This window comes from Medicago truncatula, chromosome 4, assembly GCF_003473485.1.
Source record: "Medicago truncatula cultivar Jemalong A17 chromosome 4, MtrunA17r5.0-ANR, whole genome shotgun sequence".
In the NCBI taxonomy this organism is placed as follows: domain Eukaryota; kingdom Viridiplantae; phylum Streptophyta; class Magnoliopsida; order Fabales; family Fabaceae; genus Medicago; species Medicago truncatula.
This window is the reverse complement of record NC_053045.1, coordinates 2,874,127-2,901,786: the sequence shown is the minus strand read 5'-3', so window position 1 is coordinate 2,901,786 and position 27,660 is coordinate 2,874,127. Positions and strand designations below refer to the sequence as shown.

Genomic DNA, 27,660 nt, shown 5'->3' with positions numbered 1-27,660 from the left:
ATATTGGATAATTGTAGTTATCGTCGTTGTTGGTTGAATTAGTAAGTGTTACTAAAGTTAAAGAAGTAAGAACATTATTGTTAAATATATGTAATTGTTTATATTGTTATGATGTGATGATTATGTTGTGTCGTTTATATTATTATGAGAAGATGTCACGATGACTGTTTATGGTGTTGAATATGAAGTTGATATGATGTTACATGATGATGATTATGAATGTTGTGATGATGATTATGTGATGTTATCGATGAGTTGTTAAATGTACTTGATGATGGTTATGTTAAGTTGATAAGTTGTCTTTTATTCATGAATTGCTAATGGAATGTTTGATGAATAATTATTATTATGGAATGATGATGTTACGTATAGTTGCTAAGTTGTCCTCTATTCATGAGTTGTTAATAAGGTGCTTGGTGAAGAATGTTAATACGAATTAATGATGTAGTTATGTTGTATATGAACAATGAATATGATGTTGTTACGTTGTTTATGTCATTGATTATGAAGTTATCATGTTGTATACGAATTATGAGTATGATGTTATATGATTATGATTAAGATGTTGATTATGATGTTAAATGATGCTGTTATGATGTTGTTTATGATATCGAGTTATGACTGTTGATATGATGAGTACATGATATGGTTTAGGAGTCGTTAAAAGAATTATTATTACTAATTGATGGAGTTTAAGTTGTTAGATGCATTTGATGAACTATATATTATTATTATTGATTGTGAATCTCACCCCTTCTGCTTGAAAATATTGTCCTTCGTATGGGTAACTTGTAGGTAATAAAGATTAGTAGGAGTGGTGGCTCAAGTGTCATAGGGCTCTGATACGTAACGGGATGAAAAATTGTTGCTATGTTTATCATTCCTTTATATTTTGGAACATGTTGTTGAAGCTTTTATTGTCGTTGAATTAATTCCGCTGCAAAGTTTTAATTATTACGTTGTTGAAAATTGAAGAATAATTATTTAATTATTCCACTTGTGATTTTTAAGAAAAGAAGTGTAACATTCCGTTTAAGGTGTTTTACTCTGATTAATTTATGAAATTTTTATGTTGGGAAAACGGGATGTTACATTACTCCCTATTAAATTTTACATAATCATAATTTTTAGTCCTTATAAAAATTATCCATCATCAATTTTAATCACTATCAAAAATTTCCAACAACAGTTTTAGTTTTTCAAAATCATAAAGAAAAATGTCACACGAACTCAAAAATAATATTTCATTTTGTACGGAGTAAACACAAATTCGTTACTATTTACAAAAACTAAAAAATTAATTAACACAAATTAATATAACATTTAAATTCATAATTTATTAAACAATTCTTTTTTTTATTCAATTATTATTAACAAGTCTTATCAGTATATGTAAGGAATCTCCTTTTACTTTTGACAGTGATGGTAGACATAACATACACAAAATTTACAGGAATCTAAATAATGTACATTTCAATAAATTACTATGGAGATATCATATTCATTGTTCATTCAAGTACATATAGTAGAACACAGTACTTAATATCACAACAAAATCAATGCTACCATTCAATAATACACATAATTTTTTTCAAAAAAAACACTACTCTTTAATATACACACTGCCAATTGTTATAACTTACTGTTAGCTCTTATCATACCTCACATCAATTTAACACATGTTATCTTACTCAACCATATCATTTAATTAAATTGATCCCTTCCAACCACTTTTAATCCCTACATTTATACCATAATTCATTAAATAATTTTTCTTTAATCTCTCCCTTCACTATATATAAGACTAATATGTGAGCTAACAAATTACATATAAATGGATGTGCAAGAAATCCATTTCTTACATAAGTTTTAATTTACAAATACATCAAATTAAACTGTTTGCTACTATAAAACTTCAATGACATCCAAAGAAGATATACTTCTAAGTGGTCCAATTGCTTACGTTTCCACAGTCAGTTAATTTGACCTGGTTTATTTATACATAACTACGATATTTTCTTTTTATACTTCATTTATTTACATTAATTTATTAAAATTTACATTAAACTGATACAAATCATGTTATTTACTTAGAGAAAAATGTTGAAGTATATCCTGCATTTGTGGAATAAAATTGGAAATCGGTTTGAACGTTGTTGGGATATTTTAACAGAAGATCAATCTTATATGAGAATGAACATACAAAACAACATTTTTAATCCTATCATAACTGACGGTTGACAATATTTTCAGAGAACCTTCAATTTACCAGATAATGTTAAAGTTGTGTTTGCATATTTTGGTTCCAATTTTTTTAAATATGCAGGTTACAATTTCATCAATTGTGTTACTAAAATAACTTTATTTCAAAGTAGAAGTTTAATACCAAACCAAACCAAATATTTGGGTTAATAGGCTTTTACCCCCCTGCCATTTGGGGGACTTTTGGTAGACCCGCCTGTCAAAAAAAAACTTGTAGATTCCCCCTCGAAATTTAAAGATTCTTTGGTTTTGGACCCTGAGCCCATCTGACTGTACGGATAAGCTGATGTGGCGGTGCTGACTGGATAAAATTGCATCTTTGGCTTGTTGACTTGGCATTTTTAATTTTTTTTTTCCAATTTTTTAATTCCATTTAAATTTCTTTATTAAAAACATTTAAAAAAAAAAAAATTCTCTTCTTCTTCACCTCTCCCTTCTCTTTTCCAGAACACTCTTCTTCTTCCCAACATAAAACTTCATCAAAGATATTGTACATCTTCATCATCCCAAATTAAATCTTCATCCAAATTCATTCAATAAACATCATCAACAAACCTAAACATTCAAATCTTCATGGCATAATCCAAAACATTCATGAAAAAAATCCAACAATAACACAATTCTTTAACATATAATCTTCTAATCAACAACAACACAATTATTTAACAAAGTCATTCATCTTCCTTCTATCAACAACACAAACACATCATCTTAAGAAGAAGAAAAAAAATCTGGAAACAAAATAATAGCCCAGTAACAACAAAAGTTCATTTTTCAAACTCTCTAACAACAACTTTATAATTCCCTCTTTTCTCCATCGATTCCCTCTCTCACCATAGTTTTTTCAAACTCTCAACAACAAAAAAAAAAATTAAATCAACTTCTTCTCCATTAATCGAAAAAAAAATACAAAAATACAACACAACACAACACAACAACAGAACCCATAAACTCAACCCAGAAATTGAAATCAAATTCCAGAAATTCATACCCAAAAAAGAGTAATTCGAAAAAGAAGAAGAGGCAGTAACAACAGATCAACAACAACAACACATAAGCAACAACACAACAACAGACAGTAACAACAAATACCTCAATCTCACAACCATAACCTCAATCCCTCATAAGCCCTTTCTTTCAAACCCTAAAACTCTACATTTGTTCAATCTAAAAAATTTGGGGAATTTAAAATTCCCTTTAGAGATTGGAAAGACAATATTTAAGGAAATTGATGATTTTGTTGAATCTGGGAAATTTAGAGATTTGAAAATTTTAGGGTTTTTTAAAATTGTTGATTATGAGAAATTTGGAATTGGAGAAGGCATAAGAAGAAGAGCGCAATTGTTGAAGAAGAAGAAAAGGATAAAGTTGTTGTAGAATAAGAAATGGAGGAAGAAAAGATGAAGGAGGAAGAGAAAGGTACGGTGGAAGAGAAAAGAAAAGGGAAGGATTGAGTTTTTATTTTTTTTATGTTTTAGTTATTTAAATTAAGTTTTTTTATTAAAAGATCGAAATTGAATAAACAAAAATCAATTTTTTTTTTTATAAAATTCCAACTCAGCAAGCCAAAAATGCAATTTTATCTAGTCAGCACCGCCACATCAGCTTATCCGTACAGTCAGATGAGCTCAGGGTCCAAAACCAAAGAATCTTTAAATTTCGAGGGGGAATCTACAAGTTTTTTTTTGACAGGGGGGTATACCAAAAGTCCCCCAAATGGCAGGGGGATAAAAGCTTATTAACCCTTTGATATCCAACTCATGGGATCTGACTTAGACAAATCAAATATGGTTAGCTCTTCCTTAAGTTTAAATTATATTATTTTCCGTAATAACTAAATCAATGATTAATTTTTATATTACCTTTTTCATCCAGGAATTATCAGAAGATTTTGGAAACTATCTCAGCTACAACGTATGCAATCAAATAATTTTATGTGGAGATTATGGACATAACTAAATGTTTGATATAATTACAACCAACTGACACAAAAATCATACAATTAGTATATCGATGGAAATTATTTTGTAAAAGAAACCGTTTTATTCCAAGACGTTATATCATATTCAAATTTTTATTACATAATTGTGGTACATGTAACGTTTTTATGCTTTAAATGTACTGCACCATGTAATAATATACGTATATCTAATTATGTGATTACAATGTTTAATATTATGTTATGTAATCTTTTTGTACAACATTAATGGATTATTATTATTTCCATGTTCAACACTTCAATTCAAGATTATTCAAATTTGACTTATTTCCATTTTCTACTTATTACCAAATACTGAAAAATTAATACTATATGGAACCTCTAACATAATTTAAATTTGTAAATAACTTTCAAACCAAGTTATAAAAACACTTTCGATGGGCCAACCAACATATATTACTAACCAAAAATTCGTTTAATAATATAACACCTGTTTTTTTCTATTTCCACCTTCTTCGATTTTTCAATTTACTTTTTTCTTTCCACTAAATGTACTTCATTATTTAATTTAAATGATTGATTTTAACTTTATTACTTAATACAAAAATATTATTAATCATAAAATTCAAACTAACAAATTCACTCTCGACTAACCAGTACCCGTGCGGATGCACGAGTTTGTTATTAGTTGCAAGTACATCAATTGGGTACACCTTGACACATATTGACCCATCTGGCTGATTCAGGACTAGAGCATCAGGGTTTCAATATTCCCAACTGCTTCATCAGATTTGTACCCATTTTTACCCATTTTACACTATTTATGCGTTCCATTTTACACTGTCTCAGGTGAGTATGGCATCTTCTTTACGGATACTCTTCAAATCAATTGGACCAAACATAACAAAGCCTAGGCCAAGGTAACTTAAGTGTTGTTATTAAGTGTTCAATTTCAAAAGATAAATCTGTCTGAAAAAAATTAAGTGTTGTTATTAACATTGTTCAATTTCAATTGCAGTTATGAACTCAGACTACCATATAATTGGGGATTTCATCTAGTTAAAGAAGAAGAATGCTACCTAGTGAGAGATAAGAGGGTTAGTGATGAGAAGAAAGAGAGAAAGAAAATGAGGATGATTGCATGTGGATTTCACTTTGTGAATCCCATCCAAGAAGAGTTGTTTGTGGCTATACATTAAGATTACATGAAATGTACATTCCTAAATCAGTGTTTACCCTAGACAAACAAAAGATAAATCTACCTGCCTTCTTAATGACCATCAAGGTACATTTTAAACTCTTAGTTTAATTATATATGGTATGCAACTTTCTTAATTCTCTGTTTTATCAATTGAAGAGTGAATACTGGTAAAGATATAAGTAAGCTATATTCAAAATAGTTAATACAAAGTCGCAATTGTGTTAATCCGAACTTCGTATTTGAGCTATTTTCCTTGTAAGTACTTGAGCTATATTCTGCTCCTTCACGGCTTGATGTTCTGCTTTGAGTTACATTGTTGATCAAAACCCTACATAAATTTTTAAAGACAGAAACTTAATGAACACAAATATCTCATATGTCATATTTATATATTTAGATCAAGTATAGATACAAAGTCCCTGAGCTAACCCTAATCTATTTTCCTATATGCAGATTCAAAATCCTATAATTGTATATTCTACTAAAGAGAATAACCCAATGAAATCAACTATTACAACTGCTAAAGAAACGATCGCAGGTATAATGTTAGAACCAAAAGATCTGAAAAAACAACAATGCAGACATGAGATATCGAGCAGCACTAAAGTCAGTTATTCTTATCCCTCCCTTTTTTCATTTCTTTAATAATTAAAGTTAATCAATCCTAAGAGTAAGTTAATTGTGTTAAACAGTACAAACTCAGAAATCCATGAACTGTTATTTTGACTCTATTTGTAAAAACATTGACATTTGACAATATCCGGGATCTCCATAGCATAATCACAACCGCAATTATCACAGTGAAACAAAAAGTCAAATAAAACTGAAAAATCAACACAATTTTCAGAACTTGTCAAATTTTTCTTAGTTTATATTCCTTAACACGTCATTAATCCTACTTCTTGTCCTCACAATAAACTATAATTAAACTAAGTTTAAAATGTACCTTTTCCACACTCTTGTTAGATATGGTGTTTTCTTCCTTTCCTCCTTCAACTGTGCTCTTGTGTTCTTGATTGAGTCTAGTGTATCCGAGTGATTGTTTTTACATAACTTACACCATTCCACAAAGTATTTTGGTACTTCAGCCAACTGATTTTCTCGAGCAATGAGAAGGGTATTACAATTTATATATGGATCTTGTTTAAAAAACAGTAAAAGGTACTTAAAACAATGATCACCGGATAGCAAAACTATCCGGGGATTGTTTTTCGGTATACCAGAAATCCAAAACGCCTCCCATTTATGGGCCAAACTCCAAAACAGAATTTCTTTACTTTTTCATTAGTGTGTTCAGAATTTCCAAATACCTTGATTCTTGAATATTTATCACCCTTCTGAATAATCCCTGTAAGCTCTAAATAAAACCGAAAACCTTTATCAAAATTTTCCAGATTTGTTTCTTGTTTCTCATTATCATTTTTTGTAGGTTGTATGTTCTCTAAATCGCACAATGTTAGAAGGGAGGAAGGTTTGTTGCATCTCAATCTCCATCCAGCCCATTTAAAAAACAACACAGTTTCAAGAAAGACTGATAAATCAGTAAAACTTTTTAAGTAAACCTCTTCTACCGCTGCCCTCAAGATAGCTTGATCGCAACTTTTGAAATATTTAGAGAACATTGAAAAAGGATGAAGATCTTTAGGCTTATATTGATGTGGTCAAATATAAATTATTTTATTTTATTTTTTACAAATTAATTTAAGTTATTAGTTAAATATTGATTAACTTAAAATCAATATGTAGAAGAAAAGTGGTTCATATTTTTCTCAGCTGTAGTTCGTAATATTTTTCATTTTTAATTTAACTAAAACATAATAACTTTTGGGGTTTCATCCCCTATTGTACAAAAAAAAAATGCAATAACAAATATTTATTCTCACATATCAATGAAGAAGAAAAATACATATCCTCAGCAATAGCATAAGTAGTAGTATTCACGTTTTTGTCTTTTGTGAAGCAATAGAAGGATAGGATTGGAAAACCAATTAAAAATGCAACTCTCTCTCTCTCTCTCCTATTTTTCTACCCAAAAATTAGTGGAACCCACAACTTTTAACTCTTTCTTCCTTCTTTCTCACCTCAACCAAACAAGAGAAGTGTTGGACTTCCCTCCTATCTCTCTCTTCTTTTTCACCTCTACCAAACTAAGGCTAAATAAAGTAAGTTGAAACTCAAGTAACTCTGCATCATTTTCTTCAAGTTCAATGTGGCGTAAAATACTCTTCTACGTGGCAATATTAGAACCGTTACATTTCCCTCCATTCCAACCACTTCTATCATACGCCGTGTGCACAAACCAAATCACAAAATCAACTTCCCACCCTAATTCAACAACCTACACCCCCTAGTGCACGTTAGACACAACCACACCTCTTAATACATTTCATTTCATAACTCGCGCGTAACACTTTTTCTTCAAAATTGAAAAACCAAAATCAAATGCGATTAACTTCTTCTTCTTCAATGACACTCGGGTCGGGTTCTATGATATGGTTTCGAAAGGGCATTCGGATCCACGATAACCCAGCACTAGAATACGCCACACGAGGGTGTTCTAATCTGTACCCTCTTTTTGTTATTGATCCGCATTACATGAAACCCGACCCAAATGCGTTCTCGCCTGGTTCATCTCGTGCGGGTCTGAACCGGATAAGTTTCTTGCTTGAGAGTTTGGGTGATCTTGATGTTAATCTTAAGAAGATTGGTTCGAGATTGTTGGTGCTTAAGGGTGATCCCAGTGAAGTTCTTATTCGGTGCTTGAAACAGGTATCGAAAATAAATTTGAATGTTGTTTTTGTTAAGTATTGTTGTTGTTGCATTGTGGAAGTTAATTAATTGTTTTAAGTGTTTGTTTGGATGAGATTTTTTGAATTAAATAAGAGACCCTTTCTTAGAGATTATTTTTGTGAAAAATCACTTTTTATTGGTATTTTTTGGGTGTGAACGTGTAGAGGTTAATCCTTCCAGTCAGATTGGACCACAATGAATGACAAAACTCTCTTTCTAAGAGATTTAATATCGTTGCATTCTCGGGGCTGGATTGGAATCTATGACCTCTGGTTAAATTGGAAGGATCCCTTACCATGTCATCCAAGTGCTCTTGGGTAGTGATTTTTATTAGTATAGACAAACACAAATCAGCTTTTGGTTTGTAGTGAAGTTATGTGTTTGATTATATATACTCTCTGAATCTAATTTGACATATAAGTTAGTATAGATTTATCAACTTAGTGCAAAAATTGTATATTTTATCACTCTTAGTTTGGCTGATGTTTAGAGGTAAAATCAATTTTGACATGTTACAAACATATATAAAAAATTTAACTTTTACCCCACGTAATAACTTGTTAGGTAAATTCACTTTCTCAAACGTGATTTTGAATGAAGTTGTTATAAAGATGAATTCATTTTGTTGCTAGTATTTTGACATGAAACTTGGTAGAATTGCGAAAAAAAAATTATCGCGTCTAGTCAAGCTGAGATTTGGAGGTAAAATCCATTTTACGTTTTACTAACAAACACGACAAAATCACTTTTAGCCCATTGATCACAAGTTTGGGAAAATTGCTCTCCTAAACAGCTATTGATTCTGTTACTTTTTTTGGTATATAGACAAAAGTTATGGTAGTTAACTCTGTTGGTTATTTTGGTTGATGCAGTGGAACATTGGAAAGTTATGCTTTGAGTATGACACTGATCCATATTATCAGGCTTTGGATATTAAAGTTAAGGTAATGAGCATTGTTATTTTGCTTTAGATGTTGTAGAAAGTTAATGTAAATACACTATATGATGTGGACATGAGATTTAATAATGATTTAAAGGCATATTTAATTTTTGTTTTGGTTATTACAGGACTATGCTCTTAAGGCAGGAATTGAGGTTTTCTCTCCTGTCAGCCACACACTTTTCAATCCAACAGATATTATACAGAAGGTGAGTTTGAAGCTTGAAAAGATTTATCTCCGATTTAACTACTTTTTTTTTTACCAATTAATCATGTACCACTTAATTTTATAGGTTTTCTGTTATTATTATTGTTGTTCTTATTCCATTAATTCATGATCAATTTGTCCATGGTCTTGTGCTAATGCCAAATCAGAATGGAGGGAAGCCGCCACTTAGTTATCAATCGTTTGTCAACCTTGCAGGAGAACCGCCATCTCCTCTCGCAACCAAGTATTCTTCACTTCCTCCAGTTGGCCCTCTTGGAAGTTGTGATATTTCTGAAGTTCCAACAATCAAAGACCTTGGATATGAAGATGATCAACTGGTATGCATCTTATGTTTCAAGATTAATAATCCTTTAGGAACACCTAATTAGAGAAGTAAATTTCAGGAGTTCTCTCCGTTCAAAGGCGGTGAATCAGAAGCATTGAGGAGATTGGAAGAATGCATGAAAGACAAGGTACTTTGAACATTCTAGTATTAAAAGATTAAAATCTGTAAGGTCCATTTCACGAATCCAATTCATCAGTGTTTACATATAAAATTGATGTTTCTTGCTGAAAGATCAACTGCTTGTAATATAACATACTACACTGTTTTAGCTTCTTTTTTTCTTCTTTTGTGTAATTTGTAAATGCCTTAATTTCTTTTATTTTTTTATGATTTCAGACGTGGGTAGCAAACTTTGAGAAACCCAAGGGTAATCCATCTGCATTTCTTAAGCCAGCAACAACTATTTTATCACCTTACTTGAAAGTAAGTCAAAAACAGTAAAAGTTGTATTGCTTAACATGTCTCTTTAGCTTGATTGAACTATTAACCTAAATTGAACCTTAAGTTTCTCTTATATATTTCTTGCTTGTTGTTGATCTTCTGGCAGTTTGGTTGTCTCTCTTCCAGATATTTCTACCAATGCATTCAAGATGTATATAAAAGTTTGCCAAAGCATACTTCACCACCTGTTTCTCTGCTAGGACAGGTAACATTATCTCCAGAAGATAGTACAGTATTGTTTGTCGAGCTCCACTTCGGAAACTAAAAAGGTTATCTTGTTGACATGTGCAGTTGTTGTGGCGAGATTTCTTTTACACTGCAGCTTTTGGGACTCCAAATTTCGATAGCATGAAAGACAATAGGATATGCAAGCAGGTGAGACAACAATCAATGGTTACTAAAGTTTAAGAAAGAAATAGATGTTATCTTTAGGTGCATTCAGCTTACACAACTTATGACTAGAAATTTTGAATACTACATTAGCACATGAAATACTTCTGCATCAAAACATAAAATATCACTAGCTAGCTTGTTATGTTTATGCTTCAAGAGTCCTTATTTCTATTGTACACTTACATACTTATATCCTTGTAATAATTATTGACAATTACTATTTGGTTGTTCTTTATTGATAATCCTTTGTTAAAAGCAAACATATACTTCTTAATCATTATATATGTTGTTTTGAAATTTATTTGTTGTAATTTGTAGATTCCTTGGAAGGACGATGATAAACTTTTGGAGGCCTGGAGAGATGCTAAGACAGGATTTCCTTGGATTGACGCTATCATGGTCCAGGTTTGGGTTTTGACATCCTTTTTTCCAAATAAAGCAAAATTATAAATGGGGGTTTTACTTTGACATTTCATGCTTCAAATCATGTGTACTATGACACTATTATCAGCCTTCTCATTCAGAAAATGCATTTAAAACCATATTTTTCTGTTGTAGCTACGCCAATGGGGTTGGATGCATCATTTAGCACGACATTCTGTTGCATGTTTTCTAACTCGAGGTGATCTGGTATATGACATTGATACTCTCAAGCTTGCCAACTTTTTTCATATTCCATTATTATATACCAATTTTTTATTTTTTGGGTTTATGACAGTTTGTTCATTGGGAAAAGGGACGTGATGTCTTTGAGAGGCTTCTGATTGATTCAGATTGGGCAATTAATAATGGAAACTGGATGTGGCTCTCATGTTCATCTTTCTTTTATCAGGTATGAACTAATTCTGAATTTTCAGTACAAAGTGATTAAATTTTGTTTCAGAGGTTGAATCCTGAATGTTTCACTGTCATTTTGTACATTTATTGTCTCTGATGATCAGTATAATCGTATTTATTCGCCAACCACATTTGGTAAGAAGTATGACCCTGATGGTGACTATATTAGGCATTTTCTCCCAGTCTTAAAAGGTAATTTTAAGTTCCCTCATTTTCACCATCTCTAGTATCTAGTAAATTCTCATTGATAAGATGTTAAAACTTAGAATTGAATGTGGTTGAGCAGATATGCCCAAGGCGTACATCTATGAACCATGGACTGCTCCTCCAAGCATCCAGACCAAAGCAAATTGCATAATTGGAAAAGACTATCCAATGCCAGGTCAGTGCTGTCATTTAGTGTTAGAATAATGAATCCGGTTCTAAAGTAAGATAATCACAAAAGAATACAAGGATTGATCAGGGAGTTTGGCCAATTGTGTCTATGTATCCGACAGTAGAGTTGTTGTTGCACTTTTCTATTATGCAATGAATTAGGTTTACTAAGTACAAAGCTTTGTTTAATACTACAGTCCAGTTTACAACTTAACTTCTGAACCATACCGCGGAGGCTTCATTTCCCGCACCCCCTAACTGTCCTAGTTGTAACCCAACAAACAAATGGGCCAAGCCCAAAGGGCAGGAGCTTTCATTACTCTTTCAACTCCACTCACTCTGCTATACCACGCTCGAGCATCTGCCAACTTATCAGCGAATATGAGCCATATTCAACATCTGGTTTGTATTTCTGGTGGAAAGTTTGTTATGATGTGCAACTTCGTATATTGGAAGTTTTCTTTGGTTCGGATGAGGTGTTGTAAGGGAGGAGTATTAGATTCGCTTGAGAGGAAGTTGTATTTCTTTGATTTATATATTATTGCTAACATTTCTTTCTTGCTAGTTTCTTATGACCATGATATGTGACGGTAGTTATCATTTTTAAATTTACATATATTTCATAAATATATGCATATTAATAGCCAAAAATGGATAGCTTTAATAACCTTACGAACATATTGTTGAGTAAGACTTGTATTAACTGATAAGTGGAAGACGCTCGAGCATGCGATTCATGATACTCTGTAATCATAAGTATTGCATAATCAATAAACTACGGCATTTGCCCTCTGCTATCAGAGACGTAGGCATAGTTAGCCGAACTACGTAATCAATCATCTGTGTTCTTTGTGTGTTTATATATCTTTTTTTTTTTTTTTTACAGCCGGTTTTGCTATTCTATCACATATTTTCCTGATCAAATTGACATGTCTTGTTCTGACTGTATAGGATTTGATATATATTATCCATGTTTATGCTGTATAAACTGTGTTTCAGTTGTTTCTCACGACTCTGCAAGTAAAGAGTGCAAAAGAAAAATGGGTGAGGCCTATGCATTAAGTAAAGCACTGAATGGTTTAGTTAGTGAAGATGATCTGAAAAACTTGAGGAGGAAATTAGACAAGGGTGAAGAACAAGGAACTAAATCTAAAAGATCTAGGCAGCTACTAATTGGCTGAGGAATTTTTTATTGGTTTATTATGCAAGCTTGGAACATTGCTTAGCATTTTCATGACATTTTGCATATATGTATATAATGTAGTGCATATTAATATTACCAGTATCCTAGACTTGTAGGAGTAACTTGAGACCAATACTAGCACCTGTTGTCATGTAAGGTCTTATATCATGAAAAATTATTCTCCTCACTCTTGTAATGTAGTGCAATTCTTAGGGAATTGAATTAATTATTCCATAACTCATGTTAATGTCACATACGGCAAATTAGATATATCACACAGATTTTGTTTTTATTTATTATTTTTAATAATGTTTGTTATGTATTTCTTTCATACTAATTTTTTCATGATGTGTTGCCATGTGAATGATGAAAATGAAATTGACGTGACAACATATTATTGGATGTATGTTTAAAATAATTGTATACACATGGCAACACATCATTGGATGTATGTGTAAAATAATTGTACACTGACAGAATATACTGATTAAATTCATCTTTCATTCCAAATCTTTAGTGGTTTTTGTGTTTTATTTTTGTTTCAAAATAACGTGTTTTAGAATTTCAAAACAATTATACCCTCCATCTTTAGTGGTTTTAGTATTTTATAATAATTCGGTGTTAGTTTGTTCGTCTTGTCTTTCATGGTTATGTGTAAAATAATTGTACACCGACAAAATATACTAATTAAATTCTTCTTTCATTCCAAATCTTTAGTGGTTTTTGTGTTTTATTTTTGTTTCAAAATAACGTGTTTTAGAATTTTAAGACAACTATACCCTCCATCTTTAATGGTTTTAGTATTTTATAATAATTCGATGTTAGTTTGTTCGTCTTGTCTTTCATCTCTTCTTCCGGTAACCTCCTCTCGTGAGATTCAAGTGTCCTTTGAAGATCTTCAATCTTCATATCACTGTGTTCCTTTGTTTCTTCTCTTTTTATCACCAAGCTATCAAACTGAGATGGTAAGATTTTAAGAATCTTTTCCATGATTACCTTCTTTGTTAGAATTTCACCGCATAGCTTCAGTAGGTTCAAGTTGGTGATGGTTATGTGTAAAATAATTGTACACTGACAAAATATAGTAATTAAATTCTTCTTTCATTCCAAATCTTTAGTGGTTTTTGTGTTTTATTTTTGTTTCAAAATAACGTGTTTTAGAATTTCAAGACAACTATACCTCCATCTTTAGTGGTTTTAGTATTTTATAATAATTCGGTGTTAGTTTGTTCGTCTTGTTTTTCATATCTTCTTCGGTGTTAGAATTTCACTACATAGCTTCATCAGGTTTCAGGTTGGTGATCGTTGAGAAATAATCTTCAATCTTTTCATAGCTCATATTGCATTCTCAATGCTTACTGTCGTATCTTCTTCGCTTTATCATAACGTTTGAAGTATTTCACAAGCGTGTATGAAGCTTCCTTTGACGCCACACTCTTACCCAAAACCTTAAGGCAATGGAGTTATGGGTCCTCTTACTTATAAGGTATTCAACCTTTACTATTCTATCTGATGTGGGACATATAACTCACACTTGCACATAACACTCCCCTTCAAGTGTGAGTCCATCAATTCATCATGCTCTCCCCTTCAAGCGGAAGCTCTTACTTTGCTCGTATCGCCGTTGCTGGTTTCTCTGCAAACGGACCGACACGATTGTACCGCTGTTGCTGCTTTCTGCGCAAACGGATCGGCTGCCTCGGTCGTACCCTTCGTCGAACGGGGCTCTGATACCACTGTTGAGGGGAGCTCGGGGGACCATCCATATCGAGGCTAGAACAACCACAAGTGAGAGAGACGCCACACTCTTACGTAAAACCTTAAGGCTCTGGGTTTATAGGTCCTCTTACTTATAAGGTGTTCAACCTTTACTGTTCTATCCGATGTGGGACATATAACTCACACTTGCACACAACATTATCCACGTATTGATGAATATATAAGAGTGATTTGTGGTCTTTCTTCTTTGCTTCCTTGTGTGTAGTTCTTTGAACCTCGATAAGATTTGCAGGAAGATTTTCAACTCCATTGTTAACAACTTCAAGCATGTCTTGAAATTCAAAAATCACCTTCATTTGTTTCACCCATTTTCCCCGGTTCTTCCATCAAGAACTCGTAAATGTGCAGAGATATTATCATTTCTCTTCATGGTTAATATTCTCTTCTCTTGTTGAATCGAACAAGTTCTTGATACCAAAACGTTGGTGAACAAGTAGTTTTTTTTTTTTTTTTTCAAAACAATTGAGAATTAAAGAAAGAGAGAATTATGAGAGAAGAAATACAAAAGAAAAAAATATTGTTGATTATTCACAAAAGTGTGAGTAAGTGAAACAGATAACATGTAGTGTCAACTTTCTAAACCTAATTTTTTTTCAACTAAAATTAGTTGCAGCTAAATCAAGTTGATTGTTATTTACGCGATTAAGTTTGAATTACTAATTTGTAGGATGTAGCCTCACGGCGACGGTAGTACTACTGGGAGCAGTAGCCTTTGTTGTACCATTAACTTCAACCATGCGACTCTTTCTGTCGCTTTTTTATCCACATTTGTTTCTGCTTATGAGTTCGTCGTTGTTTTAAAGTTTCTGGTCATGCTAAACATGGGTGTGTGTCGTTGTTGTCGAAACATGAACTATATAGTTAAAATGGTATTTAACGCTTGTTGTTGTCGTGTTCTATGTGTTCTATGTAATGAGTTGTTGGCGTGTGAATCTGTTTTCATGTTTGGTGACATGGTTTGTTTGTCGCTGTCAAAATATGTCATTTCATGTGTGGGTGTGTGACATATAACTTTGAATTGTTTTTTTTGTTTGACTAGGTCAAGCTTTATGCCTCCCAAATCGATTATACTCTTTTTTTTTTTATTTAATCTAATTAGGTGTTGCAAATCTATCTGCACCTCATTTGTTTAAAAATAAATAAATAGACATGAATGTATAAATATAGATATAATATTTGTCAAAAAAAAAAAGATGTAGTAATATATCTATTAAATATTGAGTATACGTAATAAGTATAAAATATAATATTGAGTATACATAATGAAAGAAATATTAATAAGATTTATTAAGAATGAAAAAAAAAATTATTAAATACAAGGAATGTAAAACTAAATATATAAATATTAATATTTAGAGCGACACTAAATTTTATATAATAGTATACATTAATAGTTTGAGAATAACAATTTTGATATTTTGTGTTTGCAAAAGTGTCTTTTATTTCATACATGCGTGCAAAAATAAGAAAGAAAAGAAAATAGAAAAATACAAAAGAATGGACAAAGGAAAATGAGAGATCATATAATTAATAAATATATAAATATTGTTGGTGTTCTTAGTCTAATTTCAAAGTGGTAATTGATGCAGTTTATAGTTTTTCATAAAATAATATAACGTTACAAAATTTTATGTGATTATTTAGAAGAAAAAAATAGTTATTTAAAAGATAATAGATACATAATATGTAAATGTAACATGAATTAAAATTTGCAAACACTTTGTATTATACTTTTAGGTATGTAGACATAGTGAAAAAACAACACCACCTAAAACTTTCACACAAATAGGAGATGATATGAAGAAAACCTAATATTTTTGAATTAAAACTAACGAAAAGGACCAAAATGTGTAATAGAGAGAAGTTAAGGGACCAAAATAAATCGAATTTTAATTAAAGGACCAAAGCGATACTACTTAAATAGTTAAGGGATCAAAAATGCAATTTAACCAATAATTAATGTAGTTGGAAATAGCAAAGGGGTATTATAAAAAGGGACAACAAAAATTCTTAAAAGAATCTTATAATTAGGAACGGAGGTAGTACTACCAAAAGCTGCATATCCAAAATACCCACGGAAGAGGTAGAAAAGGCTTGCAACAATTAGTCAATGGCCTTCTATTAATTGCAAAAAGTTATATAAACTTTTATTATCCATACATTTTTGTTGTCTATATAATCTTCCCAAAAATATATTTTTGTTTCTTTAATAGTTATTAAGAATGAATGAATAATAATATTGTCAACAACATTCTATAATAATTTTTATATTTTGATCATCTAACTCTTCATATCCACAACGAGATTGATATGAAAATCTACAAAAAGAAAAGATGATCAATATGAGCCTATCAAAGCAATTGCCAATAATTCCTGCTTTGGTTTTGCTCATAATTCTTCTTCTACTTATAAGTTTAAAAGTATTTAAAAATCCCAGTGTGGTAAGTCTCTAGACATCATATGTCATCGCAAGAGTCATTCATTAAAAAACGAGAAATGATATTTGAACAATCATTTTTTGACAATTTTTGTGATAACTTTCTCTCTCATATTCACATTATCTTTCTACTTTCTCTCTCTATTTCTTTGATTGTTGTGCCACAACCTAAAATTCTTTGTATAATTTAATTGTCCAAAAGGTTGTCACAAGAAATGATTGTTTAAATAACAGAACTTCATTCACCAAATGGGTAAACATTATATAGGAAGAATATAGAGATACCAGTTGATCCACAAACTATGGCTACCCGACAAAGGGAAATATTTTGTTTGGTGGAAGCAAGACAAATATTGCTTCTCTCACAATTTTTGTTATGGAGTTTACTTTTTTGTCAAAGTATCATGGCCTTTTAGCTCAGTCTAATGATATTACTTTTTTTCTGTTTATTTACTTCAGAATTAATTTGGTTTGGATAGACAAAGAAATACATATCGATGGTGATAATTTATTACCCTCAAATTAAAGATAATAGAGTCAATGTAGATTTAGGGGTGGGTAAAAATATCTAAAAACTGAACCGAACCGAACCAAATTAAAATTAACTGAACCATTACATTGGTTATTGAACCGAACCGTTATTTTAAAAACAAATCATTAACTGAACCGAACGGTTAACCGAACCGAACCAAACTCAATCAACTGAACTGAACCATTATTTTCTGACCCTAGCATAGGAACCTAAATTTCTGAAAATAACTTACCCCAGCATGGATGGCTTGTTTCAAGGAGACATGGTGTGGCTATACTTTGAGTTTGGGATGCGAGTGTAGAACACATTTGAAGAATTAACACATTATGCAATTAATAAAACAGTCCAGAATTGCATGCTTGAATTATATTATTCTTGTTTTAAGGCTTGTTTCATTGAGGTTGTGTGGATAATGGCTTGTGTTAGTGTGTACATTGTGATAGGCAAAGTGTCTGTTTCTATCTAAACATCAAGTATACTATGAAAAATCAAAGCAGTCATGGAAGACAATCATTGAGATGCATTTACCAAGTCACTAACACAATCAAAGTTCAAATATTTCCTTGACTAGATTAACTTTTGTGATAATTAAAAATTAGAATAGGGGAGTAAAACATGTATGACAAGATTGTTCTAAATTGGAGACAAGGTGAAGATTTGTTGATATTCGTCAAAATCCGATAGAAGCGAATATTGTAGCATATAGATGTTATACATCTGCTGTAGTGTTTGAGAGTTTGTTACCGTAGGTAAAATTTGTTACATTCTGAATATCAATAAATTTAACAATGTTCGTTCAGTTCAAGTCCATTGGTTGAATATCAATTTAATTGTAAAATCTAAGCTATCTAAATTATTGCCGAACTATGCATCCTTACTCCTCCTTGTTCATTCTACATGGACCTAAATAACTTATTGATTTCTTGCATTTAGTTGGAACTCTTCTGGCTCATATTTGGAATTTATTAATGCAACATAGGAACCATTATTTTCTGAAAATTTAGGTTACCTATCATTGGAATATGCACTATAGTTTAAGGTGACTGAGTTCAAAATTTTGGTTTTGGTTCGGTTAATAGGCAAACAAACAGTTAACCGAACCATAACTTTGGTTCAGTTCGGTTAGTTCCAAATCTTAAACGGTTCGGTTCGGTTCGGTTATTCCAAATCATTTCAACACTTCGGTTCGGTTTGGTTCAGTTAATATGGTTAACCGAACCATGCCCACCCCTACAAATTAATATTATATCTTTTCTACATTCTTCATTAGAAAGAAAAAATGTAGCATTAATCTACATTACTGCAAGGATGTTAGTTTCTACGCATTCTATTCTATTTTGTTGGTACTTAAATTTCTCTTTTAATTTAAATGGTCTACAACAAAGTTTACTTATATAATGAGTCGCGCAAATATTCAACTATTGTTGTTATTAGATATATCATTCTTTAAATTCATATACCCAACAAATAGATTATATTATCTATAGGTCAACGAGATTGGGTCTAGGAGAAATGTCTAGAACTAATGATCGAATTCTAACTGAAAAAGTTACGTACATTTACTGTTTGACATGTCTTGAATAAGATCATCTCCACCAAAGAAAACCTATGAAAAACCAAAACAATAAGCTATATTATTAAAAAATTCCTTTCAACTCATTCCAATATATTAAATTCATCCTTGCAACGCGTAGGTTTTCATCTAGTTCTAATATTATTAAGAAGGGGCACAGTGGCATATTCATGTTTTTGAAGTTCAAAGCTTGTCTGGGGATTTTTGTATGTTTTTCTTGTAGCTTAAGAAACTCTTGGAGGTTTAGATTGTTTCATGTTTTTTTGTTCCGTTTTAACTTTTATGCTACTTCTCTGTGCTCACAATAGTGGTGATTAGGATGGGTTAAGGGATTTGTTTTATGCAGATTTCACAAAATGAACAACCAATTTATGTTAGGATCGTTCTTCGTGAGTCCAATATTATGTATATGATTTTGGAAAGGGAGTATATGGTCTAACTTACGATAAATGATAAACATGTTTTGGATCAAAAAGCACAAAAAGAATTTTGCTGCTAAAGGACATTGAGAGACATCTGAAGTTGGGAGGATGTAGATGTATTTATAGAAATTAAACAAACTATTATTTATAGAAATTAAACTTTATAAATATTACTATGACTTTGGAAGAAAACATTGATAAATTATAGGCTTAAATGCTCTTTTGGTCCCTTAAATATTTATTTGGTATCGCTTTGGTCCTTTAACTAAAAAAAAGATTTTTTAGCACTTTAATTTAATTTTCGTTACATTTTTTGGTCCCTTCCGCTAGGTTTCTGTTAGGTTTAATAAAAAACGTTAAGTGTGGTACACGTGTCGTTTTGACATTGGCTCTGGAAACATTAAGGGACCAAAGTGATACCAAATAAATACTTAAGGGACGAAAAGAGAATATCTTCTTCATCTTCATCAAAACCTTCATCATATTCATCAATTAAATCCAGAAAAAAAAGGAAATAATCGAAAAAAACTAAAAAAAAAAATATCCACTGATTCATCTTGCAGGACATTGATTCATCTTCAACCCAAATCCATAACCCCTCTTTTATTTAACCATGCCCAAATTCATCTTGCAGGACATTGATTCATTTTCGAGTTCAATAACTCATCATCAACAGTCATCGTCGCCGTTTATGGGAGGATCTGCTATCCAATGTCGTTTTTCTAGATTGAAGGTTTTGGTGAGAGAGAAAAATGGAAATGGTTTTAGGAAACTATGAAGAATAAGATTGAAGAAATGATGGATTTTGGGTTCTAAATTGGTAAAGATTAATGAATTTTTTTTTTCCTGGGTTGGTGTGTTGTTGATGATGAAGATCATGAAGAAGAGGATCAAAGGAGAAGGAAGAAGAGGAATAGTACAAACCCTAACGTTTTTTTGATTTTTTTTAACAGAAGAGACCAAAACAGGTAACGGAGATGAAGATAAAGTACTCAAACAATCTTTTTTTTAGTTAAGGGACCAAAACGATACAAAATAAATACTTAAGGGACCAAAAGAACATTTAAACCTAAATTATATTTCACTTTATAATATCAATAAAATATTAATGTCGTTTTTGTTGTACCATTTACTACTATTTAATTATGTCATCTTTCGGTTCATTTAATTTTTCTTTCATATGCCATCAGTGATGAATTATTTTATAAAATCATTTATAATTTTTCTTTCCCATACAAAATTAACTATATTTTTTTAAAAGGAAAATTAACTATATATTTTTTTTCTAATACGATTAAAAAATATCAAAAGGTTTAATGAACGAGTTTAATTTATATTCAATGCATGTTAATTAATGTATAAAAGTTTTACACATTTGTCTAATGATTTGTTTCTAAATCAATTAATGAATTACGTCAAAATATTGAATGCATATGTAAGATTTTTGCACACGATATAAAATCAAACTCTTGATAAATGGGAGAAAAACTTGTATTTGTATAATAACGAAATTCATTACTCATTATAATCTTAATAATAAGTAAAAAATCACTTTTTAATTTTATTAAGTAATTAATATATTTAATCTATAATATAGACTAAATACTACTCCGTTTCAAAATATAAATAAAAATGGTCACCAAATACATTAACTTTTGTTGACTAATTTTTACTTATATTTTGGGACGGAAGGAGTACATCAATAGATAAATTTATAAAAAAATGAAATGTTGTTCATTAATTGATACGAGAAATGTCGTAACTGAGTGTGTGTCTGACGCACGTGTGAAAGTCAATACCGTTGTCGCCAGCCACCACCGAAAAAAAAATCAAAGAAGCATTTCCATACTCTCTCTTCTCACACACACAGAGAGTTCACTCAGTTTTCTGTCATCATTTCATTTTCGAAATTGAGAGAAAGAAAGAGAAAACGAAAGGGGCGTGACCTGAGATCATATAAAAACACATCAATCATGTTACGAAGATTACTCATCTCTTCACAACTCAAAACCCTAACTTCTCGCCGATCTCCTTCCTCCGCCGTTGCTGTTTCCTTACTCTCCCGCCACCACTTCTCTACTCAATCCAGTTATTACTCTCTCTCTCTCTCTCTAATCGCATTTCTCGTTTCGAATTTACTGTTTCGTGTTTTTGATTAATTCTTTCTTGTTTCAGGTGATGACAGTACTACTGGAATTAAAAAGAAGGTTGAGGATGTAGTTCCAATTGCTACTGGTCATGAGCGTGAGGAGATTCAGGCTCAACTTGAGGTCTCTTCATTCTATCTATCTTAGCTATAATTCTTTTCATTCCATTCATTTTGTGTCTGTTTGATTAGACGTAAAAATTAGCTTATTAAGATGATTAAGAAAGACCTGTTTGTTTGGTAATTGTCATTTTTACACCAGCTTATAACTTATTTTAATGAGCTTAATCAGTTTTTGATAAGCTAATTCAAGTAACTTATAATTTAATTTGTGGAAAGAGTCAAAGAGCTTATGACATGTTCATAAGCTCTCTATGATATCTTATGAAAACAACTAATAACTTATGCAAAATATAGTTTAACTTTATTTTATCTTTTTTCATAAAAATTGCTTATACATAAGTGCATATCATGACAAGTGCTTATGCTATAAGCTGCATATTAAGTTCTTTTTTTACAAATGGGACCTATGTTTATGACAAAAGTTAGTTGAGCAATAAGTTTGAGTGTAAAAATTATGTTTAGAGTCAAGAGCTACAAATCTTAGAACTCGTTTGGTTTGGCATTTGGAATTGAGTTCTCGCATCCTGATGCCACTTCAATTGGACTTTTAGGAAGCTAGATATTCTTGCTTCAGTCTGAATGTGTGTTAGGTGTCCTGTCATTCGTAATTCCAAACAATGGCTTAGCCTTCAAGTTAGAATAAATCCTAAAGGCAAAACCAATTCTAATAAAGAATTTCGAAACATATCAATTCTAAGTTTTTAGAATCACTTTAATTTTTAAATTAAAAAAACATGTATTTAATTTTTATTGGGGTAAAAAGTAGGAATTCTCTTTTCTTTTTTAAAGTTAGCTTACTTTGTGTTCATATAAAACTTATAATCAAAATACCGAAGAAAAAGCTCTTGATTGAGTGTCATTCTTTGTATATAGGCTGAAATTTTGATGTATAGTTGGCTTTTTTTTTTGCATTTGAAGGGCGGTTATGTTTTTTATTTTCACATGTGTGTTTATTTTTGTTAGGGTAGGGATATTCTTGAAATTGACCATCCTGAAGGTCCTTTCGGCACTAAGGTTAGTGTTACTTTATTGTTTATCTTTTCTAGTTGTATTTAGTATTTATGATCATGCTTAATTTCCTATGAAGCATAGACACCAAATACAACACTGACATGATGAACACACTAGTGAGAATTTGTGAAATGGAACTGATTGAATGTAACTACATGTGTTGGCACCGACACGTTTTTTATACCAGACATGACTTCAGTTCAATCTGAAATGTTGGTGCTATGGAGCTAATTTATGTTCTGTGAGAGGAAATTAAAAGAATTACATAGCATTGTGTGTAGAAATCTTTTTCTTTTAATGTAGTCTATGTTGAATAGAATGATGTTCTTTATTTTATTTTGAGAACAATGAGAAGCACTACCAACACTCCTGTTATTGGTTTAAATTTTTGTGTCCAACATAAGTTCATGGAGCCATCGTGAATTTTAGTCAACTGTGACGAAAGTGTTGGTACCACTCCTCTTTTGTCTTTTTTTGGAAGAAGCTAAACTAGCCCACCCAAATTGGCACCGGAGAGAATCGAACCTGAGACTTTGAGGAGGAGACTCCTCTTTTATCTTTATTGCATCTCCTGTTCTGGTTTTGTCCTTGTGCAAAAGTTAATATTTTTTTTTATATATTGAAAGTAAGGAAAACATGTAATCCGTTGTTTCATGGTTCTCTTAATATCTAGAGCGAACCTGTTGTAATTGCTGCTGGTATTTTGTTGTTTTGATGTTAGTATGACCAAGCATTTTAATGTGAAACTGGCGTATGGAAGTCTTGATACAGATAGTGTTTATGTTGCTTAAAGTGAAAATTACATATTGGAGGCCAGTAGCTTCAAAAGCTATTGGTATTAACCATATGGTTCACTAGATTATAATCCTCGGTTTTCATAAGATTTTAGTCTCTATTAACCCATTAAATCGGTCTCCATTATTTTTATTGCAATATGTGTCCCTGTATTTTCATTCACTCAGTTGGGTTTTGACTCTTAGTTCCTACCATGAAATTATTGGTTCCTATATTTTTCACTTATTTGGATTGTAGTAGTCCCTGTAGTTTCTATTTGGTAAGGTTTTGGTCGCAATTGTCCCTTAAAAGCTGGCCCCCCTGTAGTTTTCGCATATTGAGGTGTTGGTCCTTGGTAGTTTTTTCAATTATTTGGATTTTAGTTCCCTATCATTTCTGTTCATTAAGGTAATATTGGTCCCTATTTTCCAATAAGAATTGGTTTCTGTAATTTTCACATATTGAGGTACTGGTCCATATTTTTAATTAAGAATTAGTCCTTTTAGTTTCCACTTTTCACTTATTAAGATATTGGTCCCTCAGCAACCAAAACCCAAATGAATGTAATTTTATTAGCTGTAGTTTTTAATTGTTTGTCAAGATGTTCATATATTTTTCTATTTTGATGCACCCTTGACTGAAATTTCAAAAACCTGTAACATATTTATTTATAATGTTGGTATATTTATTTATGCTTCATTATATTTATACGCTTTAGTGTACTAAATAGCAGCTAGGAAGCCTGAAAACAACAATGGATATATTTCATCATTTATACTTGGTCCAATGATTCTTCCTAAATTCAGTTAGTAACTTTTGAACAACTGCTACCTGTTAAGTCACTACAACAGTTACTGATTTGTTTTCTTGAATTGATAGAAACTAAGTGTCCAACAAAATGGAAATAATTAAGGGAAAGGATGTTGTGATCAATGAATATATATGTGCATAAATTTTGAATTTAGGGATAAGATTATGATCCTCCTTAGAAGCATTGCCAGTCAACCTAAAGTTATCCCTGTAAAATGTAAAAAAGATTGACAACTTTTATATGGTAATGGTGGTAAATTGTCAGTCAATTGCTGTCACGGTGGTAAACGTTCATGTTTAGTTGTGAAATATAAAAAATAAGCATTAGGCTAGAAAACCAATCAAGGGGACTCACCTCTCATAACAAGGATCCAATGCCTTTGAGTCATATCATTGGTTCTGAGATTGTCTAAACCTTTATTATCCTTTACCCTACCAAAATGGCATACTTAGCTTCTAAACATTTCCATTTTTGTTTTTCATTTGACCTTATCTTAGTATTTATGTTTCTTTCTCTCTCTACAAACGATTGATTCCGATTTACATTGCTGTATTATTAGTAGATAATGGTTTTGAATATGTTTCATCTATCTACTTTAATCGTTTGTTTTGGTTCATAGGAAGCACCTGCTGTTGTTAAATCTTACTACGATAAAAGGATAGTTGGATGCCCAGGTGGTGAAGGCGGTGAGTTCCAGAGTATTCTTTGTTTCTCTTAATGTATTCTTGCATGCAAACTTCTTCTGGAGGTGATGAAAAATGCTAGAATTTGGTTATAGCGTTGAGGAGGTGAACAAATTGTTTTGATTGCAGAGGATGAGCATGATGTTGTCTGGTTTTGGCTGGAGAAAGACAAACCTCATGAATGTCCCGTGTGTGCACAGTATTTTGTGGTAAGTTGGTAGTGGGGTTTAGTAAACCTTTTACTGTTATTGCAGTATTATTTGGTAAGTTTAGTAGAATCATTTAGTATATCTTGTACTGTTACGTAGACAAGTGTGGAGTTGAATTCCAAGATATGCACACCCGTAATTGAAAATTACCGTACTTTGTCCTTGCACGTCCACACATTAGTTGTCAAGGACTATTGCTTGTTTTTTTTTTTTTTTTTTTGACATAGGGCTTTTGCTTTTTATTGATTGCACATAATAAGGCTTCTCCTACAAGATGTAGCTCCTTTAGCTTTAAATATTTCGTAATCTTGATGCCTTGACTATTAAGTATGATTGTATCATGTTGTTGCATGGTTCTGGTGTTCTTAGCTGTTTTCTGTAGCCTGTAGGATAATTTCTATATTTATAAGGTGGTGTGATAATTAAGTTAATGTGGTTGTAAGAGCCTTTCAATCTTTTAAAAACATTGTTTGACATCGGTCGCCATTCAGAGCCCATATATTGGCTTAAGTTCTCTTGAACTTTTATTTCAACCTCATCAAAGTAAATGAAAAGTCAAACAGGCAACAAAATTTTATCGGTTGCAGGTCATTTAAATAGTAAGAGTGCATAGGTTAGTTTAAACTGTTGTATGTGTCTTGTTTTTCATGAATGAATCATGACAGTCAGGACAAACATTTATTAAATTCTGGTTAATTATTTGGATCGTTTTTGGATAGTCAAACAACTATGTACAATATGATGCTAACTAACAATTTGTTTATTTGCGGAACAGCTCGAAGTGGTAGGACCTGGTGGATCACCTTATGGGCACGGCGATCCTGATCATCATCACTAATTGCATCCTTCAATTGTCCTTCCGGAATAAATTCTGGAGGATGGAGACATTGTTTTGTTTAGCATACCCTCTGGCCTTTCTAAATCATGAGGCCTATGTTTGTTTTTGATGTTACTTTCTGTTACAATTTGCAGCTTATGACAATAGTTTCTGTGATTATTTTTAAGTACGATATGATGCTCAATTGCCTGAGCCATGGATTCTGTCAAATTATGTTTCACGCGTCATGAAATAATTGATCGAAACTACTAAGGTTGTACTTTTAAAAATGATCTGGGAGTGAAATGAAAAATAAAGTTATTAAAATTGTTTGGAAATTGTTCAAAAGGAAAAGTGAAATGGCAAGAAGGATTCCTTGCCATCCTTAGCTACCTCATTTTATGTAGTTAAATGGTGTTTTATTTTTTCCTCTGCTTTTTTTATGAATCACATTTTATGTAGTTAAATGTGTTTCATTATGAATCACATTTAACTCCTTAGCATATCTGAAAGTTTTTACATATGAAAGGCTAATTATGAGGTGTTATTTGAACATCTAAAAGTTGACAATGTATTAGATATCGTATATAAATACAAAAAGAGCTATGTTATTTGTACATTTAAAATTGGACAACCAATGCAACAACCTTTAACTTTGTGAGGAGCACATAAATCGAAATCAAGCAAAATATTACTCCCTCTGTTTCAAAATGAGTGTCGTTTTAGCAAAAAAAAAAAAATTCAAAATGAATGTCATTTTCAGTTTCCAATGCAATAATAACTTTTTCTTTTCAACAGTACCCTTCAGTTAATACTATGTTATACTACTTCCAAAGTATTATTTTTTCTTTAATGAAAAACACACCAATAGTTGATTAGGATAATTTGGTAAAATTGTTATGACATTTGACTACTTTATTCAATTCCTTAATATGTGTGCAATTGGCTAAAGCGACACTCATTTTGAAACGGATGGAGTATTAAAAATAGCAAGTAAGTTGTTGGTTGTATAATTTAGTTGTTCACATATCATTCCTCATAAAGAATATGGGGCTGGACAACAAAATGCAGGTTCCATTCATATATTTTTTTCTAATCATTGTGTAACTTGTGAATATTTGATAACGGGGACTGCTCGTCTCATGAGCAATCTCAAGGTCAACAAAGACATTCATAACAAGCTTATCATGATTCATGGTGCTCACACTTGACTTCGATTTTTTTGCAAAGCAAAGTATACTTGTAATTTCAGACACGAGACAAAATTAAGTTGTTGGATGTGTATACAGTTCTTGTACATTACCAAGTAGAGAAACGATTTTTTATATCAAAATTTTGATGTTAAATAGTGTCTGTGGCATTTGATTTTAGGAAAATTACACTCATCTCCCTTGAGGTTTTGTTCTTTTGTTTAATGTCGTTTGTCCT

General features: G+C 31.5%; 2 protein-coding genes across 2 annotated transcripts; both read left to right on the top strand.

The window, feature by feature from the left end:
* Positions 1 to 7,742: 7,742 nt before the first annotated feature.
* Positions 7,743 to 13,211, top strand: LOC25491344 ((6-4)DNA photolyase). The gene is made up of 14 exons (XM_013599240.3): positions 7,743 to 8,171; positions 9,065 to 9,136; positions 9,261 to 9,341; positions 9,508 to 9,678; positions 9,745 to 9,813; positions 10,023 to 10,109; positions 10,234 to 10,332; positions 10,419 to 10,502; positions 10,839 to 10,925; positions 11,079 to 11,150; positions 11,239 to 11,352; positions 11,462 to 11,549; positions 11,644 to 11,739; positions 12,732 to 13,211. Exons 1-14 carry the CDS (start codon positions 7,845 to 7,847, stop codon positions 12,911 to 12,913), a joined length of 1,629 nt encoding a protein of 542 aa, XP_013454694.1. The 5' UTR covers positions 7,743 to 7,844; the 3' UTR covers positions 12,914 to 13,211.
* An 8,235-nt stretch (positions 13,212 to 21,446) lies between these two features.
* Positions 21,447 to 26,570, top strand: LOC25491343 (cytochrome c oxidase subunit 5b-1, mitochondrial). Its single transcript, XM_013599237.3, has 6 exons — positions 21,447 to 21,746; positions 21,834 to 21,928; positions 22,891 to 22,941; positions 25,143 to 25,209; positions 25,336 to 25,415; positions 26,191 to 26,570. Exons 1-6 carry the CDS (start codon positions 21,632 to 21,634, stop codon positions 26,251 to 26,253), a joined length of 471 nt encoding a protein of 156 aa, XP_013454691.1. The 5' UTR covers positions 21,447 to 21,631; the 3' UTR covers positions 26,254 to 26,570.
* Positions 26,571 to 27,660: the final 1,090 nt, after the last annotated feature.